Raw genomic sequence first — 20,316 nt, 5'->3', positions numbered from 1 at the left:
AAGTAATAGAATAAAAATGACTCGGATCAAAGACTGGACTGAAATTGGTCAAAATAAAATAAAGGCTTTGAGAGTAAATTAAAACGACAGCTTAAAATGATCACTTTTTACTGACTGCAGAAGAATATGAAAATGCTGGCCCGTCTTTTTAGTCCATATTAAAATGTACAATATTGTACATGCTTGTTATAGCCGCCAACAGTTGCTCCAAATCCTCAGCTGTGTTAATAACAGTAGGCTGTTGGTATTTTAAATTAATTGCAATCTTTGACGAGTCCATTGCACACAGCGACTAGTACCACCGTACAGCTCTTCAGAAATAACAAAACAGAGGCTGTGTGATTTCTGGGTAATTATAGAGTTATGCTGCTGCCATAAGAGATTAGACATTATTACACAATACCCCCCATTTTGCTACCCTCTTGCCTTAGAACAGCTTTACTATATTAGTATTCTGTGCTCCTGCCTCTGAGGCTTACCTCTCCTGCAGGGATGCCCACAGACAGATTCTTGACAGCGTGGACCTTCTTACTGAGGTGTTGATAGATCTTTGTGAGCCGGTTGACTTGCAGTATGTCTGAGCTAGCTGCTCCACTGGCCACTCTGAGATGCTCAGATACCACATCCTCATCCTGATCATCATCATAAGCTGCCTGAGGCACAGTCTTGATGTAGCAAATTAGACGCCTATAATACAGAAAGGTTGTTGTTTTGTTTTTAAATAAGTGCAAGGCATTCTAGTTAATATAAATGCTTTATCACCCCCCGTCCCTGCCACAAAAAAATAAAAATAAATAAAATCACCAAAATCTTGGCCCACTTAGAATAAAAAAAATCTAATTTTACTTGCAATTGTCTTCTCTAATTACTTAATGTTGCTCTGTTGCATATTTAACCACCCGGTTGCATATTATCTGCATTTATTACATCTCATTTTCAGATTTTTGGCTACAAGAAGACTGCTTTATCAGTGTTAGCAGAAAACACATCTTGTGCATTTGCAAGTCCATCCTACCTTTAAAGAAAGCAAATGAAACTGATCTCAGTTAAAGATTCTGTGAATGTATATTCTCCTTTATATTATTTCTGTGTTTCTCACCTGACTTTGCGCATTAGAGATTTGTTGATCAAAAGACGCAGCGTGAAGAAGACCAGGCCCTGGATGATGGAGGAGATGAACATCCATCCCAGAGCTTCTGTGGAGAATGGGTTCTTATAGGCATCGACTCCATAGCCACTGAGAATCTGGACCTCTATGTCACCTCTGGCCAGTTCCATCAGCCCATTCCCAAAGCTGAACTGGGGGAAGATGAGGAAGGCGTAGCTCAGCTTCTGGAAGATTTTCTGGATTGCCTACAGGAGAGAAGCACAGAAGAGGGGACAAGATCTGAGGATGTGAAACTGAGTTTAACTGAGCTCATCTTGAATTCTTCACTCTCCTGTCAATGGACAAGCAAGGTATGTTTTCTAAGTTTCCCCCTGATTCTTACAGTTAATCTTACCTCAGGATTATGCATTGATATTTGACCCAGAAAGTAGAGGATGCAGGTGGTCAAGATGGTGTTGACACTGATGAAGAGGTTGATGCACACGTAGCTGATAAAGGCCATCTCTGCATCCCTGAAGATCCCGGCAAACAGATACATCCATGGGAAGGTGGAAAACCTGAGATGACAGAATAATCGCATTTTAAACTTAAAAAAATAACTCCACAGATGCACTTCAAAGCTGCGGTAACATGGTTGGGTTGGTTTGAAATACAGAAAACAGTCAGAAGGTTATAACATAAAATTAATAGAGAAATTGTGCAGTTTTGCTTACAAATGCACCTTCTAAAATATAGGCTTGTCTGAAGAGAGCCAGACAGAGTAGCTATGAGCCTTAAGAAAAAGAAGCCAGCAAAGAATACTGAAAAGAGAAGGTGGAATATACCACGCTACAATGAGGGTAAACATTCAGTCATGAAGCCAAAATAGAGGAAGATAAATGACTTCTCCCTATATTCCCTCGCATAATCTGTTTGTCCATTTGATTGGTAAGTCTGGGTCAGCAATACAGAGAGTAAGAGAAGGAAGGGAGAAAGAAATGAAAAAAAAAAAAAGAGCAGTGTGGGAAATGAAACAGACAGACACAAACAGATAGAGCCAGACAGAGACAAAGCATCTACATGCTTTGCCCAAAAAAAGTGCTTGGTAGGCAAGTGTGGGTGCCAAGCCATGACAAGGAACAGAAGCAAGAAGGCTGAACACCAGACCAGGTGGGTGCAGCCTGACAGATGGAGCACTGTGATTACTCATTGCTTGGGAAGGAGACATCTGTCTGATAAATGAGAAGCAGAGTCCTGACTTGGCTTTCTAAAATCTAGGGCTCAGGACTAGGCCTCCAAACAACAACGGCAAACACAAGAGTGTAAACCTCAGCAGCAGCTCGGGGATTGATGTAAATAATCCCAGTAATTCAGATGAGTCGAAACATGACACATCAGGGGTTTTGATACCATCCCCAAATCTAAATCTCTTTGTCAGACTGAACTGAAACCTTTGTATTTCGAGATTATAGCTAACCTCTGTCTCATACTAAGTCATTCTGTTATTGCCATAAGCCCTGTTGCTTCCTGATTCCCCCTTTCTCCCTCTCTGGTGTCTTTGCCTTGAATGGGATAAACACGTTAGTAGTGATTTTCCATTAGCATTGCAGTCCTACTGCCATCTGTCTTAGCAAGAAATTCACAATAAACTTTTTTGCAGCATTTGCTCGTCCTTATGCTCTGCGCTGTAAATCCAACCTACTGGCACAGAATTGCAGTGCATGTGTGGAGATAGGCTTTTGAAAATGTATAAACCTTTCAATGATTGCTTGACTTTGGAAAGTCCTCTGCAAGAAATGTATTGTGCATTTGAATGAATCAGTATTTTCCCTGTTTGACTCCTTGGATGAGCTGGGTTCATGTTGAGGGTGATGGGCCTGCTGCAAGCATAAAGCACCATTCAATGAATAGGTTTGGTTTAGAGCAGTGCAGATGCTTCTGGAAACTTCACACACTTCCTGCTGTTGTCTCAGCAGGGCAACAGCCAGAACAACACATTCACCATCTCTATGACAGATTTGATGTGGTTCCCTTAAAACATTTTTTATAAACATGTCCATCATTCAGTGTGGTTCAGGTTGAAAATAAACTCAGAGGTAAGTAAAAATAGTTACAGTACTGTGCAAAAGTTTTAGGCAGGTGTGAAAAAATGCTGGAAACAAAGAATGTTTTCAGAAATATAAATGATTGTTTACTGGCCACAAATGTATCCTGCAGCAGGACGATGACCCCATTTAGAAATCATTAAGAACTATCTTCAGCACAAAGAAGAACAAGAAGTACTGGAAGTGATGGTATGGTCCCCGCAGTGCTCTGATCTCAACATCATCAAATATGTCTGGGAGTACATGAAGATACAGAAAGATGTGAGGACGCCTACATCCACAGAAGATCTCTGTTTAGTTCCCCAAGATGTTTGGAACAACCAACCAGCCGAGATCCTTCAAAAACTGTGTGCAAGTGTACCTAGAAGAATTGATGCTATTTTGAAGGCAAAGGGTGGTCACACCAGATATAGATTTGACTTAGATTTCTCTTGTCCATTCACTGCATTTTGTTGATTGATGAAAATAAAAGATTATTAAACTTCCATTTTTGAAAGCCTTCTTTGTTTACAGCATTTTTTCCTGCACAATACTGTATATTGCAACTAAAAGTGGCATAAGCAGTCATTACAGTACAGACCATTATCCAAGTGAACATTTAGGCCATTAGAAGTCTCTTTAATTTCCCTCTTTATGAAGTGGTAGCAAATATTACCTGCACTAAACCTTTCAATCTGACTGCTTGTCTAACTGCTACTTTGCTATTGTGTTGCATCCATATTTTGTGACACTATCATGTGCTCTGACTTTAGCCATTAGTAAGTATTAAAATATTATATGACAGAATGATACCCAAATTAAGTTAAAATAAAATAAATGTTTGCTTTCATAATGGAAAACAATCAAGTAGTATAGCTACTGTAGAGAGAACAATCTCTAAAAGATTGTCCTTCAAAATTTTCAGCCACACGAAGGACTGGTTCATTATCAAATACATTTTTGTCAACAATATACACTCCAGTACAACTACAATGTGACTACAATTAGTGAATCTACTTTTTTTCAAAGTTACTGACCCAAAGAGCACCAGGAGGAGAGTGACGGCACCCAAATTTTGGCGTTCTGTAAATGCTGGAATCTGGAAGGCAGCAATCACAACAACGGTCGCAGCTACGGGGACCAAATAGATGACCTATGGAAAAAGGTGGGGCACAATGCAGCAACAGAAAGTCACTTCGTTTAATAACTTTTGAAAAAGATATATGGATGAAATTAAGTTGAACACATGGTTTTCAATATTGTAACCAATTAAAGAAATACGACGTTACCATGTCATAGATGAAGTTTACAATCCAGTAGAAGGACTCGCTGATGCCAGCAATGTGCTGAAGCCTCTTGGACCCTTTTTGGTGCTCAGTGACTTCATAGAGGGCAAAACTGGCTGTTGTAATTGAGAAGCCTGTGAGCACGCACAGAGCCACAAGGATGTGAAGCACTCCCTGGACACTGTGAAGAAAAGATCATCCAGGTGATGTGATTAAATACCATTAACCATTGAGTTATCATGAATAATGCACTTATCATGTTACTGGGCCATGTATTTATTGTGTTGTGTTTTTATTTTTTTGTTCTGTTCTTTTGAATTAAAACTACTACAATAGCAACAACAAACGGTGCAGAAGAGTGAATATAAACTGGCGTTCAACCAGGTGTATGTATTTTCTGAAAATACTAGCTCATTTTAACCAGAATTATCATATTATTCCCTACTGGGACGTGACTCATTTGAACTACTGAGGAATCTCACAATGAATGGAATCCCATTAATAACAAACAGCTTTGTGAAAGAAAAAGAGATGCTTGCGAATCATCTTTGACAAGATAACAGCAAGAGAAACAGATCACTTCACGCAGAGAACAACTTCACACTGTACAGTCAGCATGCCAAGGGTGTTTCTGTGAGACTGCAGAGCCTATTGTCCAGATTAGACCCCAGAAATCCAGTTGAAGCTTTGATCCCCTCAGTTCGTCTTCTACTCAGCGTGTTCATTTAAACTTTCTTGATGCCAAGCCAGTACCTGTTCGTCTCCAGTGCTCTCTCGCCTACCCTGCACGCAACTGAACTACTTTTACCACTCCCCTCTGGCTGGGGCACAACACCTCAAACTAAACACAATGAACTGCACGAAGCTGAAAAGAGGATGAAGATGAAGCTGGCAGAGTGTCTGAGTGAGAAGGAGTGAGAACAACAGAAAGGGACATGTGGTGGGCGTTTCAGGGCAGCACTAACTACAGAGGATAGTCAGGAGCGACAGCTACAGAGCAGGCTTGTTATCAAGACAGCCAGCATAGCCTTAGATTTTCTCTCATGGGCAAAGCTACTATATTGTGAGAATCAAGACATTTAGAGTAATAAGTCTGCTGTATCTTTAACACAGCTCAGGGCAAATCAATACATCTAGTAAGGAAGCCTAATATCACCCATTCAGCTGCTACAGCATCTCAGCAGACTACACCTATTAAAGTTTTACACAGACACTGAACATAAATGTGACATATGTGGAAAAACTGACCAATAACTCTAAAATTGCCAGTAAGATGCTTAGTAGTAATAAGGCTCTAGAGAGAACACAAGGTCAGTCCAATCCACTCTCAAAATGATGTATTTGATTTGCTCCTCTGGAACATGTGCACACATCCATTTAAACTAAATCTCTTTTCCACCTTTACCGAAATATTCATTCCAAAACATTCATTAAATTGGGACTCTGATCAATACTGTAAGCTTAAGGAAATCAATTTAGAAAATCAAATATGTATAAATAATTTTGTCATGTACATCTTTGCCCTGAATCCATCTTGAATTAGATGTAAAAAAACAAAACAAAAAACCCCCCAAACACATAAACACATGATTAATTAGGGAACATTTTCACAGATTAAGATGCAAATACAGATCTATTTTTCTAAGATTATTTGTCTAGTAATGCACTAGCAGTCAATTCTGCAGAAGAATTTTAAGCATGACCCTTACACTATATCTTCATCATCCGCCCGTCCAAAATAGGGTTGGCTGTAAACTGAAATGGCTGTAACAGAAAGAAACAGAGTACTGTGTTAGCAAAAGAAAAACAACAGCATGCAAGCTATTTTTCAGCACAGGAAGCAAATGAGCAATGATATTCTCTTAGCCTAGGACACAGTCAATTGAAAAATATAGCGGAAGATGGTTTCATTTGCCAGTGCGCACAAAGGAAATTGAATTTTCTTTATCATTTTTCTGGGTCTTTGAGATGCTCAGAGACATGAACTGTAGCCCTACATATTTTGCATTTCCTGAAATAGGACTGTGAGTTCACCTACAGCACAGAAGCCCCAAAGCAGGCTGCGGGATTAGCATTACTCAAGACAACTTTGATGAAATTGATTAGTACCACTGCCTAAAACATCTGTAATTACTGATACTACAAGACGACTGCACTGAATTCAAATGTTCCCATACCTGGTTTGTGCATTTGCAATGATAATTAGGAAGAGTTTTACTAATAAGTATATTTATATGCAGAGATATTATTTATGTTGTCATAGTGGTTTGAAAATGGGCAAATACCCCCATTTTAGAGAACCTGAGCCTTTGAATTTGTGCCATTTCTTTTCTAAAAGAAGTCCCAAAACCTAAAAAGCAACTGTTCATGTTTGACGTGTAGTTCAACCGGCTAAACTAAAGAAATTGATTATCTATACTATGTTTAGTTCTAAGAGACTCAAGCTGAGCATGTGTTTTCAAATCAAATCTTCTAAAGGTGGACTATTAGGCAGGTGAGAAAATCAATGATTTCTGGGGGATGGGTGAGGAAAAACTTGAAATAAACAACACAGTTGCAGGTAAGAGTAATCTGAGTTTATGATCTGGACAGTAGTGTTTTTGTACAAATGCACCAGTGGGTAATTGTAGTCAGAAATCCTGCAAGAGTGAGTTGAAAAATTGGTTTGATGCAAACATCCTATGGGGCCCAACCCCAAAATTAAACTGTAGTACACAATGCAAAGGCTAGGATATAATTTTTAACAGATAAAGCAGTCACCTTGAAAAGTAATCTCCCTGGATCTCCACCCCGGACAACCCCTGCCACCGCTTTGAGTTTGCAGGTAACATTTAAATGGTTACACTTTACCCTCAAGCACTTTTATCATCCACTGGGGAATAAATGTGTGTGTGTGCCCGTTCTGCTATTCATACATGTTTTTATGAACAATTCTATATATGCATTTGTGTATGAGTGCATGACTGTGTACTCCTGCCTGCAGGCAGATGGTCAGGATAATACTCAGAAGCTGAAACAGTACTGAAAACGTGGGCCAGCCTCGTTTCTCTTTAGCAGATCTCCCCAGTGAGTGGCACTCATCAGTATTCACCATGCATAGTGATGTGAGCGTAAGGACACACAGCACCCCCTGGCTTTAATCCAGTGAAATGAACCATGAGTAAACACACTGTTTACAGCTTTCTTTACTGTATGTTTAGTATACAAAATGCACCGGGCTAGTGAGGGGGCAGCTTTCTAATACTGATGTGCCTCTCTCCTGTGCAGTCATGTCTTTTTCAATCTCTGCCTTACCCTATCTTTGCAATAACCAGTGTTTTGTGCCTGAAGGCATAACATAACATAACATACATATACGGTACATTTTCTAAAACTCACTTTAATCACATTACAAATAAGAGTAAGCTGTGGCCAAAATCCATTTCAGTATTCCAAAAGTTAGATAAAACTGATGTTTGTTATTAATGCATTTCTTTGTACAGAATCCCCCATCAGTTGAAGTGACATCTCAAACATGTGTACTAAGACTTTTACTTTTTTTTCTTCACCAATTCTAGCTTACCATATTTGCGTGGATCCTTGTCTGCTGGCAGATTGGAGCGTAGGATGAAGTTGTTGAGGCTGTTTAAGTATGCTGGCATTGTGTGGTGACCCTCAGGGTTGAACCAGACCTACACAAGCAAAAACACAGACATGCATAAAAACGAACAACATTCACAACACTAGAGATCAGGAAATGTAGGTATACTATATATTAAAACAACAAAAACACTTTAATAACACAAAGAAGGCAGACGTCTTCATCTACGCTGGCACAATTCCTGCAGTAAAGCATATTTATGATGAAAATGATGGTGTAACAATTCAGCTCCATTTCCATGCACTGAGTAAACACGTTTGGTTAAGACATCAGGTTTTAACTCTTGACAACTAATCAGTACGGCAATTAATCTGATAATAAGAAAAAGGGCAGGGAAGCAGTGGGAGAACGTTACCTTAGACAGCGTACGGTTTTTGGGCACTGTTGTGATGTCCATTTTTAAGTCCGCTGGGAGTGGCATGCCAAAAGCAAAACCACCGTACCTGGAAAAACAAAACATTGACTAAAACAAGGACCTTTGCTTGATACTGAGAAACTCGATGTAACGCACTGTGATTTTCACTTGGTTGTTTTGCTTTTAATCAAGAGTAAATTTTCAACATATGCAGATGAGAGAACCATTTCAGGGTAAAAGCACCCAAGCCCAAATTATAAGTATGATTACCATTATCAACAAGGTGCTAGAAACCAATTTGTGTCAAGCTGAGAAATCAGGAAAACTATACTTTTAGGCACTTACTAACTAGTTTTCATAATTAATTAGATTTCTGCACATCTTTCTTTGGTAAAACACCAGTCATTCCATGCAACTGAATACTGTGAAGACCATTTAAAGCCTCCCAGATGACTAACAAACTTTATTTCAGAGACTGCTTGCAGAATTCTGGAATTTCATTTAGGTCAATCGTCTCCTCTGAATTAATAAAAAAAATGAAATGAACGAAAAGATTTGCAAACGATTCCTAACTATCGTAGCTCATTTTAATGATGTAATGTTATGAAATATGATTTAAAATTCTGAGCAATATGCCACAGTATGCTGAAATTTGAATGTACTTGGACATTGCTTAATTCGGCTCATTTAATCAGAGAATACTTTGACTGCAACACAGGGTACAGTAAATTATCAGTGAGGCATGTATAAAAGTCTCACTGTGGCTTCATTAACCACATGGATATATTGGCTCCATTCACCTGTTCCTTATGAAGTCATTGGCTGTAGCCACTAGGTAGTTCTCCACATTGATGCCATTCAGATCATAAACAATCTGAGATGAAGGGATCTCCGTATGGGGGGGCTGGTAGTTGTCTTTGTCACAAATCTGCAGTGCAAAGAAAAGATAAATAAATATCTTCCCTTTTTCAAAAAAACATGAGCACAGGAAACACGTTTATGTGCTGACACACACACACACAAACACACAAGTGAGAACACAGAGTATCACTCAATCGCACTGTTCTCGGTGACCTAGTCTCACCTGTTCTTTCCGAGTGCATTTGCAGATGTTGAATCCTTTCGTGGTGTTTCCACTGGAGCTCCACTTGTTTGTGTTTCTTGTGCAGTCACTGAAAAAGAGGAAAAAGTTTCACCAAGTGAAATGAAGTGAGTTTGCAGTGAGCGGTACATACCACAACACTCTCCCTAGACACACCCCAGAAAATATTTTGAAAGTGAGGAGATATGATGGCCCGCTAAAAGAAAGAAAACTGTAAAATCTAAAACCGTTTATGAAGTAGCTGTAGGCTTACATGATTTTTGTGAGATCAGGATCTAAATCTTTCCTTTGATAACAGTTTTCAAAGCTGTTAATGTGTGCTGTAATATCATATTGTGTGAAATTTCTGTTTGTGTGGGCTGATGTTCAACTCCCACGCATTTTGCTCTCTGCCAAATGCTTTCAGGGACGCTCTGTGCAGATCAAAAACAGGTTGCAGCAATATTATTTGCATACACACCTGTTACTTTAGATTTCTAACACACACAAGTAACAATGATCATAATCAGAGGATGATGCAATATATTTTCTATATACCGGTATGTAAAAAAAAAATGTAAATACAGTAATCAGTCATTGTCCTGCTGTAATTACTGGACATGATGAGCAGACATGCAGCCTCTTTTTCCATGACAGGGTCTCTCTCTCTCTCGCTCTCTCTGTCCCTTCTCTTTCTCTCACTCTCTTTTTTTATTTTCCTGAGAATTTTAAAATGCCTCTGAGGTCTGGTTCATGAGTGCCAACATTGATTTGAGTGCCTGCAAGGGGAAAATCTTCCCTATAAACACGGGGTGTTTACGGAATACAGATGATGCTCTCACATCGCAGAGTCCTGCTGCAGGCTTTCAGCCACATGCACTGAGCAGAGCAGCAGAGAAATTAAGAGTGGAGGGACAGGAGAGAGACCAGAGACAGCGACAGGAATTGCAGAGAGGAAAGCCTTGTAAAATAAAGATGGAAAGAGACTTGGATGAAGTGAAATATAAAAACGCTGTACATTTGACAAAGGCTTAAATACATAGAGAAAGCAAGTACAGGAATCAGCATGTCACTGATAAAAACAAACAAAAAAGATGTCATTAGTAGTATAATTACTTACAGGTTATCAGGCTTGTCAAGACAGGTGGTGTCCATCCCAGGGAATGACATCATGGTGTCTGCCAGACGCTGTGAGTTGGGATTCTGGTTGCTGTAGAATCAGAAAAGTGTTAGCCTTGACTCGGGAACGCCAGATATGTTACAATAAGAGGATATAACAGACACAAAGGTTTATTTCATGAGCATCCACTAAGCAGACTGCTAAAACTGATAGCCAGCCAGCCAGATTTTACTTAATTTATGTGATGATTTGAGGGCTAAGGATCAACAGCATTTAACTAATGGTTACTAATGTAACCATTAGAATGGCTTCTCTGAGCAACTAGAGAAAGAATGAGGACATTTGACTTGTCACTTTAAATTTAAGTAGATTTGTTTTATTTACCATTCCTTGCCTTAAAACGCACACAAGTAGCCTCATAAATAAAAATCATATTACATTTGCATCACTCTTAGAAAAAACTAAGAAAACACAGTGTTCCGGGAAAGTTCCAAAAATGTTGAAACGCTGAAGCATCTCTGACCCTAAACTACCTATAACCTTCTTCTGCACTGCGAAAAAAACACTGTTTCTGAGATGAATAATTAATTATCATTTTCAATCCCTTTTATATAGCAAACTAAAGAGGACTGGGAGGAGCATCCATACGGTCTCTGATACAGTTTGGCACCTCAGCATTTTCTCTCTTGCTACATATCTCCTTGATCAAACAACAGCAGATCGGGAGGATGAAGACATCTTGCAATCTCCTGACACTCCTAATCTCTCTTCCTTTGATCTCACATTGTAGCCGTCTTCATCGCAAACATCTCTTACCCTCACATAGTCTCTTGTGCTCTCGCATTTTAAGGTCCACATGCCCTTCAACAAACTACAGAATCAAATCAAAATCCTTTTATAACAAGTGTGGCATGCCTCCTGCAAATGATGCAGACCCCAGTGAACCCATCGAGTAAGGTGGTGTATCAACCATTCAGTTCAGGAAGTGATTACCAACATCTGTTATGATGATATTTGTCTGTAGCCCTGTGGCTTATGTGATTTATATGGTTCCCCAGATACAATGTCCAAAAGTGTGGGCTTGTTTTATATTGCTACTTTGGCAAATCATAAAACTACTTTCCTCTTTTCCAGTAGAATTTTCACTCTTCTGTGTTTATTTGTTGCTAACTCAAAAACGAACTTCCTGAGATATTCTCAAATATTTCAAACATGTTACATAGAAGCACACTTATTTGCCTAATTAACTTCTGTTTTGTCTCTTTTTATGGTTTATCTGTATTTTCACTTCTGCAGGTACTGACCTGAAGAAGGAGTAGCTTGGTCCGATCTTGTAGAGCGCAGGGCTGAGCTGTAGCTCAGGATAGTGCTGCACGTCGCTTTTGATAGACCCCAGGCTCATAGCAAACACTACAAACAGAACAGGAAGCAGGATTTGGGAAATCAGGCCCTTCCAGTCTCTGCGGCTGTGGTGGAATCTCTTGATCAGGATGGCTGACATTTGCTGCCAGGCCAGAGCCATGCCGGTCACTGTGGATGAACTGGTAAGGTCTGAAACACACAAAAGGAGAGCAGAGCGAGGAGAGAATGATTTTGGGGCAAATTCACTTGCTATCTTAGTACTTTTATGAAGCCTTCGTTGTCTTTTAAAGACAGTAAAGCTAAAGGCTACCATGCAGACACAAAAAATGACAGTGCAATCCATCAAGAAGACTGCTCCAGTTGTAGAAGTTGTAGAACAAGCTTAGCAGAGTATTGGCAAAATATTTTAGGTTGTCTATGAAAACGTCAAATTTAAAATAACGAGCTCGGGTAAAAACGCAATGTTTTGAAAAGCAGAGACTCTGACAGGCATTGCTCCATATGTGGCCACCTTTAAGAAATCAATCCAGTTAATTTGTGAGAATTTGTCTTGTTGGAGCTGGTGGTGTTTATATTTAAAGTGTAACCAAAGCTTTTATAGTAATCTCTTATTTCACTTTAATACATGCATGACTGCTGGAAGTGACAAGTGTTAACTCTGAGGTCTAAAGGTGTGTGATGCTGAATAAATGTTATGTTAATTATAAAGTTCAACCATCTATTCTCTTTGTATTTTCAGTCTCTTGTTTTCTTCTGTATGATTAAAGATACTGTTTATATTAACAGAATTTAACTTTTTTGACTATAAAACTTCTGTCATTTAATTTTCCTTGTCTTGACGTTGTAGTATGTACTGTTTTTTATCAGTGTTTTTTTGTTTCGTTGTTTTTTGTCAGAGGTATCAGTTTAGCGGCTTTTTTTTTTTTTACAAAAAGAAGATGACAGCAATTGGTTAACAAAAACAAACAAACCAACAACAACAACAAAAACAAACAAACAGTGAACTCACTGATCCTGTCGCTGAAGCTTGTGCTGCTGTCACTGTCGTCTAAAGACAAGCTGTCGATGGATATATTGTCGGAAACCGTCTCTGATACAGATGGGAGGCCATCCTCAGCTTTAGCTTCTGTCTGTCCATGAGTCAGTTGGAGGAACACCTGCAAATATATATAAAAAAACAAATATAGTATCTGTATATGATAACCCTATTTTTTTTAGGGTTTATGATATGCTGGCAGATATGTTAGTATGATTAAGTTTAAATGTACCTCGGCATCAGTGTGAGAGCTTACCTCCTCTAGTGTGGTGTCAGAGATACCATAACCCCCCAACTGTAGAGCATCCAGGTTGGAGTCCAGTGCAGTAAGCAGAGAGCGGTATGAGGAGGCGTTGGATGAGTTGAAGGGTGGCAGTGAGTAGACCAAATCATTGCCCTGGGCTTCTTTCAGTTGTGCTTCAGGTACATGGGCTTGGACAAAGGCTTTAACTTCAGCGCTGTCAATCTGTTTATTTTCTGTGTTTTGCACCTGCAAGTAGAAAAGATTAGGAAAGTGAAATCTTACTTACCTACACTACACTATCTAACATATAACACACTGTTCCTGCTTTTCAGGGTTTTTTTTACATAAGTTACAAGTGATATGACTAAGCAAAGCTGAGATAAACTTGGAAAAAATCACTTTTTTTCCTCACACTGTCTGATGGTTTCTGCTTTAGATTGCTGAAATGACTGACTATCATCGTAGAGGACACTTTTCTTAAGGTACAGAATACTGACAGAAACATCAGGTTTGATCAAAATATACAAAATCAGATCGTTATTTATCCATGAGAAGGCATCATTTCTGTGTGTCTTAACATAGTTCATGTGGCCCTTTTTTAATATATCTGATACAAATTGACCTATCGCAACATGTCATCTGGGAAAAGATAAAACCCTGGGTTTGGTTTTACACAAGCAGTCCAGCTCCTTCATAAAAGCTTTTGGTGAAATGTTACGCCTGTGATGACCATTTACTTTGCAAGATGCCACTCTGCTAAGAAACATTCTGAGTAAAATGCATCAGAGGAAAGCTGCTGTTCTCTCATTTTTAGAACCAGTTGTCTGCTGGAAAAGCATATTTCACTAAAAAATAAATAAGTGGAAGTAGATTTTCATTAAAATTTCATGTTGTGGAAAAAAGCTGCTGTAAGCATGAGTCTTTATTGCTTCGACTGACAGGGCGATTAAATGATTACCTTTTTGGTGAGGGTAAGTTTGTAGCCTTGGCCTAGCTTTTCTTTCAAGTAGAATGGAGATCCACAGCATTTTAATCCTCCATTCTCCAGGAAGGCGATGCGGTCACTCAGCACTTCTGCTTCGTCCAGGTGGTGGGTGGACATGATGATTGTGCGGTCTGAGAGGGCACACATATAAAAAAAAAATTACACATGCAATATTACACTCTTCTTTAACAGGTAAATCTTACACAAATGTAAAATGGAGGTGAAAATTACGAAACAGAATCTGTAAGATTATATTTACCAACTAAGCTAGTCTGTAAAGCTTTGTCTTACTTTTATGGCTTCAGCAACTCCAAATAAACAAGCTAAAAAGCAAATATTGCAAAGACAAATCCAAACGCAAGCTCTATCATGCAAACACATCATAGAAACGGGCACAGAAACAGCAAGAGATGTGGAAGATTTATTTTGAAACAGATTTTTCTGGCACTAAAATCTCCCAAACGTCTGAGATGACGCCAATTACATGATGTTTTCCAGAAACATCTGCTAAGAGAGTCTAAAAATACCTCCTCATTTATATTAAAATTATGCTTCGCTAAAGTCCATTCACAAAACAAAGCAGAGAAAAGTCCTGCAGTGAGCTGCAACCTGCAGGTTCACAGCTTGTTGCCCACCGTGTTTCTTAGAAAACAGATAGGAGGGTGCGTGTTCAGAGGAAAAACCCTAGTGTGAGACTTTCGGTTGTCTGTACATTTTTAATACTAACAATGCACAAATGCAGTGCAATTATTTTTTTATGTACTACAGAGATTTTACATTGGACTTTAAGGGTAGTTTTAAAAAGGTATGAGCTACACACATACGTACTGTGTTAGAAAATAGAGCTACAATGTGCTTCAAACGAGTATGGCTTTCTGGTGTTTCCCTCAAAGACTAGGATAGACAAATACAACAGATTTTAAAAAAAGAAAAGAAAAAAAAAAAAAAAAAAAAAAATATATATATATATATATATATATATATATATATATATATATATATATATATATATATATATATATATATATATATACACACAATTTAGTATATGAGTTATTTAAGGGTACACAGGTGGGTATTAAAGGGCTTTAAAAGCAATCAACCAGTTCTTAAATTGTATTCAAAAACAAACTGAGTCAGTGTAACTCAGACAAGTGAGATATTTTCACTGCACCTGCCGTTTGTCACCATCCAGGAAGGAGAAATGAGGATGCGCATTAATAAAACTACAAAAACCAGCGATTTATACAGACATGTCAAGTTAGAGTTGGCCAACCGAGACTGCATATGTGCAGGTCTCAGATTTCCTGTGATAAAAAAATCTTCATGGGGATGTTATTTCAGCGTTCAGTGTTTGAGTGTGCCTGTCAGACTTACTTTTCTTGTGCTGGATTACAATGTCCCAGATGTTGCGCCTGGAGCAGGGATCGACTCCTGTAGTGGGTTCATCCAGAACCACCACGCGAGAGCCCCCTATTAAGGCGATGGAGATTGACAGCTTGCGCTTCATGCCGCCTGATAGGGTGCCCACCCGCTTGTGTCTGTGAGCATACATCCCCGTGTCCTCTAGGATCCTGGGAGCAAAGTCGATGAAAAGCATTTAGGATGGAGCACATGCTAACTTTTTTTTTTCAATGCATTACAACCCAGTTTGTGGGTTGTAGTTCAATCACTTCTATCAGTTACTCAGCAGGGGTTTCAGATTTCCTGAAACCAGGAGAGAGAAACTGTTCTTGCCTTTAAATTCACTACTATTCTGCTCATATAAGACCATCTAGAAAAAGTCACATGAAGCGACTTAAAACTCAGAGTTTTATGGTATTCTGCTCATGTTTTCCTGCAGATGCACATGGTATATTTGACAGCTCTAAAACACTAAAATAAGAGCGCAATTCAACGACAACAGGGATGCAATTTTTTTTTTTTTACTGCAGACTTGGAAATACACTATATAGCCATTACTGATTTTCAAATTACCCCTGTATAACCTTTCACTCGTGTGAAGCACTGGCAATTATTTCTTATGAAAGTCTCGTAACCTCTGCACATATTTTCTTTTTATTTGAGGGCCATGCCTTTAACTGAGCAAAGGACGGAGTTTAATGATGTACATATAAAACAGCTTGCAAAGAGAATCCTTGTAACAGGTAAAATATATCACCAAGGTATCATCCTTAAAACAGAGCGTCCTTTTATACACTGAGCATATCAAGCTTCCTGCTCTGGTCACTCACGTGCGGACTTGTTCATGCAGTTCTCTGTCTGACCAGTGTGGGGCCTTGATCTGTCCATACAGCAGCAGGTGCTCCTTGGTGGTCATGTGATCAAACAGGACGTCATACTGCATGCAGACTCCTAGCTCCCTGCGAACGTTCTCAATGTTTGTCTGCATGTCTCTGCCGTAAACCTCTATGGTTCCCGAAGACGGGGCAAAAAGCCCAGTAAGGAGAGACCTACACAAAGAATACATGCATTTGTTAACAAAATTCACAATAATGAATAAACAAATTCGATTTTTATTACTCAGATCAAGTTATAAATGACAGAACATGCTCAAAAGACTTTTCATATACTAGGTGGCACTTGAAAAGCTGAAAATGCCTTTTCCTTTTGTCCTATCTGCTAGTTTTCGTATTTTCTCCCAGGCAGTTTCTTCTTAAATGATGACTTATTGTTCTCAAAAATATCATAGGGCATAAAATCCCTTCTTGGTTTTTGGTTTTTTCAGTGGTGTTAAATCTCATTCTGCCACTGCACTCCTCGTATGTTGCCCTTGATAAGAGCGTCAGCAAAATGAGTCGCATTTAAAATGTAAATGTAAGTGCTCTAGTTGATGAAGACCCGTCAGGCGAATCGCTACCACAGTTGCTGTGCCAGATTTGGACAAAACAATCTCCCTGTCAGCATCCGAGCCTTGGAATGATTAAAGGGATGCACAAAATCTCATTTTAAATTGGATCATTTTGCTGCCACGGAGGGTGTATACAAGGTGGTCAAATGCATACTGGTATTTAAAAAGGAAAGGAAAAAAAACTGCCCCACTTACATGGTGGTAGTCTTTCCAGCTCCATTGTGACCGAGCAGTGAGGTGACGTGGCCCTCATAGAAAGAAACATTAAGGTTTTCAATAGCCACTTGGTCACCATAGGTCTTGGTGAGACCATGGAGAGCAACGCCAACTGGGAGCTCTGAGAAGTATTCCCCAGTCTTGGTGGAAAGAGCGCTCTTTCCTGTGAGAGACACAGAGAAGACAAACTGTAAATTAAACTAACAGCAGACAAGAATTCCTTGTTCCTGTGTGTGCCACATTATAATTTGACGCACCTTTTCCCTTGTCATTGGAGAAGGCAAGCTGGTCATTCTGCATGATGTTTGTGAAGAGAAGTCCTTTGGCCGTATTCTTCTGTGGTCGAACACCGCACAGGTCAGCCCAGAAGGAGAGTTTGAATGGGAAGTACCACGGAGAAGGAATGCCATATTTTCCTAATGGGTAAAATAACTGCAAATAAATCTCACATACACAATATATTTATATTTACATACCTATTTACAGCTGGGACTACTAAACAAAGTAACCAAACTAAACCAACCTGCATTTTCTTCAACTAGAAACTGATTAGTGTACACTTCACTTGATATTTTAAGGCAACGCTTACACATTCGCCTATAAGTGAATTCTAACCTGTGTTATTCTAATTCTATTACTTTCTTTAAGAATAGGATGTATATAAAAGATGGACACAGCCACTGTTATCCATTGGTTGCACAGTGCTATCTTTTTAAGGCTTGAGCTTAAAATTTTTGCTGTCACCATCTTTTTGAAACCAAGCATGCAAGCTTGGATCCCACTATGGAAGCCAGGGAAACTCATACAGAAGCAACCTATCAAACACTAGGAAACAGATGGACGCCACAATTTACAAAATGAACATCATGCTAAATCCAGAACACAAACTCATGCATCAAGGGAGGAGAGAGCTGTTTTCCCATAGACGTCTATGCAACCAGCCCCCTGCTGGCCATGAAGAAGAATGCACTCTTCAATTTAATTCAATTTTATTTGTATAGCGCCAAATCACAACAACAGTCGCCTCAAGGCGCTTTATATTGTACGGTAGATCGTACAATAATAGATTCAGAGAAAACCCAACAATCTTCCACTTTTCTCATCACTTTTATGATTGACAGACTACACTTGTATTTTAGTGTGTATATCAGCTGACCTGACAAAAAAAGACTAGCAAACAAAAACTCTAAAACATAAATAAATAATAATGATCGGCTTGACAAACTATGTCTGATGTACTAAAATGGCCACAGGACATCAGCATCAATAGCTGAGTGAAAGATGTAATAAATTTGTTCTTTTGTTTTTTTTGTGCCCCAATTTACCTGGAAACACTGTGCGAATGTAAGCCCCAATGGTGAAGTAGAGGATAGAGTCGAAGAGCATCAGCCAGCACAGCCAACCGAACGAGGCTGTGTCTCCAGCAATGGGCGAGGAGTATGAGTTGCTCCATTGAATTCCTAAAGAGGTTAACATAATGAAAGTTTTATGCTGCCTTTCACTGATTCACTTAGCTCACATATCAAAGAGATCTTGATGGTAGTCAGATGTCTACATGCTTGTACCTTCTCCTTGGGCCTCGTAGCGAGACATGTACTGACTGGCGTAACTGAAACAGGTCGGGGAAAACAATCCCTGTCAAAAAGACAGAGGGAAATCAGACAGGATGCAAAACGACAAGCAAGAAAAAGGAGCAGCATAAATATATATACACACACACACGTATATATGCATATATATATGTGTGTGTGTCTGTTTATGCAGATAGCTCCATATTGGGGGTGACTTTTTTGAGACAATCCAAACAAAAAATCATTCATTTTGTAAAAACAAAAAAAACACGTGTTCTAAAATGGATAGAATAAACAACATTTTCAAATGAAACTAACTGTCACTATATCTTCTTCTACATTATTTATCTTTCCAAACCAAATTACATTACTTGGTATTTAAATTATTACACGGTATACAAATGAGTTTCATATTCTTTAATGATGACAAATGAGGTTCACAGGAGCCTTACCAAGGCACTCTTCTGGATGAGCGTTAGACTGCCCTCCAGTGCGGTGACGATGATGAAGGGGAAGAAGCAGAGGATGTAAAGCAGGCTGCCACTCAGGCCGGCGATGTAGGTTTTGTCAAAGAAGGAGCTGACAAGATAACTGAAGGCTAAGATGCTCAAGCCATAGTCACACAGGTACAGGAAAATGAGGAAACCGTTACTGTTGGGCAGGATTTTGCCGTGCTTCAGCACCAGTGTCATGATGATGATAGTCACCAGCAGGTAGATAAAACACTCCACGAACCAGGCAAAGAAGTGACTGAGTGTGTTGACTCCCATCATTTTCATGTACTGTGAGAAAAACATGAAGAGAAAAAAACTTATGAAACTGTCAAAACACATCCTGTGCCTGTTTTGCCAGTGGTGCCTGTCAATAAATATGGAATGGAATTTTTGAAAGTGAAAAAACAAAATAAGGAACTACATGACTAAGACAATAAAATTACGTTTTTCTTTTTAACTTATCACGCTGTCTGTTTACCAGAAATAATTTGTATTTACAAATGACTGTGGGTGACTAATTACTTTTTGGAAAGAAAAGCAAACTTTTTTCTTTCAGGGAAAAAAACAACATTACCTCATGCAGCCTCAGTTCTCTCTCATGCACAAGTTTCTTCACGAAATCAGCAATAAACAACACCCAGGCTACCATCAGCATGATAGGGAAGACAAAAGAGATGGCCTCCAGGTACCTGGGGAATACAGAGATGGCAATTGTCAATCAAATTCCTTGAAAACGTCCAATCATTGTCAGCAGCAGCAGAAGAAAACGCCTATCATTCAGTCACTGACTTGACAGATAGCGGAAGAGCAACACTGGGGTAGTTTGCAGATTCTGCCAGGAATCTTCCGATCCTTGTATTATTTACACAAATAAATGCCTTTCTACTGTATTTTTATTTTATTG

At 39.1% G+C, this 20,316-nt stretch overlaps 1 protein-coding gene across 2 annotated transcripts in view; it reads right to left on the bottom strand.

Moving 5' to 3' along the window:
* abca12 (ATP-binding cassette, sub-family A (ABC1), member 12) overlaps window positions 1-20,316 on the bottom strand; it is a 43,422-nt gene that overhangs the window by 7,687 nt on the left and 15,419 nt on the right. For both annotated transcript variants that reach the window (XM_026144647.2, XM_026144648.2), the window contains exons 21-43: window positions 19,987-20,101; window positions 19,371-19,700; window positions 18,913-18,982; window positions 18,673-18,807; window positions 17,605-17,763; window positions 17,327-17,510; window positions 16,515-16,733; window positions 15,658-15,854; window positions 14,254-14,411; window positions 13,308-13,541; window positions 13,025-13,172; window positions 11,958-12,204; window positions 10,654-10,743; window positions 9,537-9,624; window positions 9,253-9,380; window positions 8,453-8,540; window positions 8,020-8,128; window positions 6,167-6,221; window positions 4,461-4,638; window positions 4,209-4,324; window positions 1,503-1,665; window positions 1,100-1,353; window positions 480-687 (exon numbers count right to left, since the gene is read on the bottom strand). In XM_026144647.2, coding sequence (XP_026000432.2) covers window positions 480-687; window positions 1,100-1,353; window positions 1,503-1,665; window positions 4,209-4,324; window positions 4,461-4,638; window positions 6,167-6,221; window positions 8,020-8,128; window positions 8,453-8,540; window positions 9,253-9,380; window positions 9,537-9,624; window positions 10,654-10,743; window positions 11,958-12,204; window positions 13,025-13,172; window positions 13,308-13,541; window positions 14,254-14,411; window positions 15,658-15,854; window positions 16,515-16,733; window positions 17,327-17,510; window positions 17,605-17,763; window positions 18,673-18,807; window positions 18,913-18,982; window positions 19,371-19,700; window positions 19,987-20,101 — 3,673 coding nt within the window. The remainder of the gene's footprint in view (window positions 1-479; window positions 688-1,099; window positions 1,354-1,502; window positions 1,666-4,208; window positions 4,325-4,460; window positions 4,639-6,166; window positions 6,222-8,019; window positions 8,129-8,452; window positions 8,541-9,252; window positions 9,381-9,536; window positions 9,625-10,653; window positions 10,744-11,957; window positions 12,205-13,024; window positions 13,173-13,307; window positions 13,542-14,253; window positions 14,412-15,657; window positions 15,855-16,514; window positions 16,734-17,326; window positions 17,511-17,604; window positions 17,764-18,672; window positions 18,808-18,912; window positions 18,983-19,370; window positions 19,701-19,986; window positions 20,102-20,316) is intronic.

This window comes from Astatotilapia calliptera, chromosome 16 (genome assembly GCF_964374335.1).
Source record: "Astatotilapia calliptera chromosome 16, fAstCal68.1, whole genome shotgun sequence".
Taxonomy (NCBI): Eukaryota; Metazoa; Chordata; class Actinopteri; order Cichliformes; family Cichlidae; genus Astatotilapia; species Astatotilapia calliptera.
This window is presented reverse-complemented; position numbering and strand designations above follow the sequence as displayed.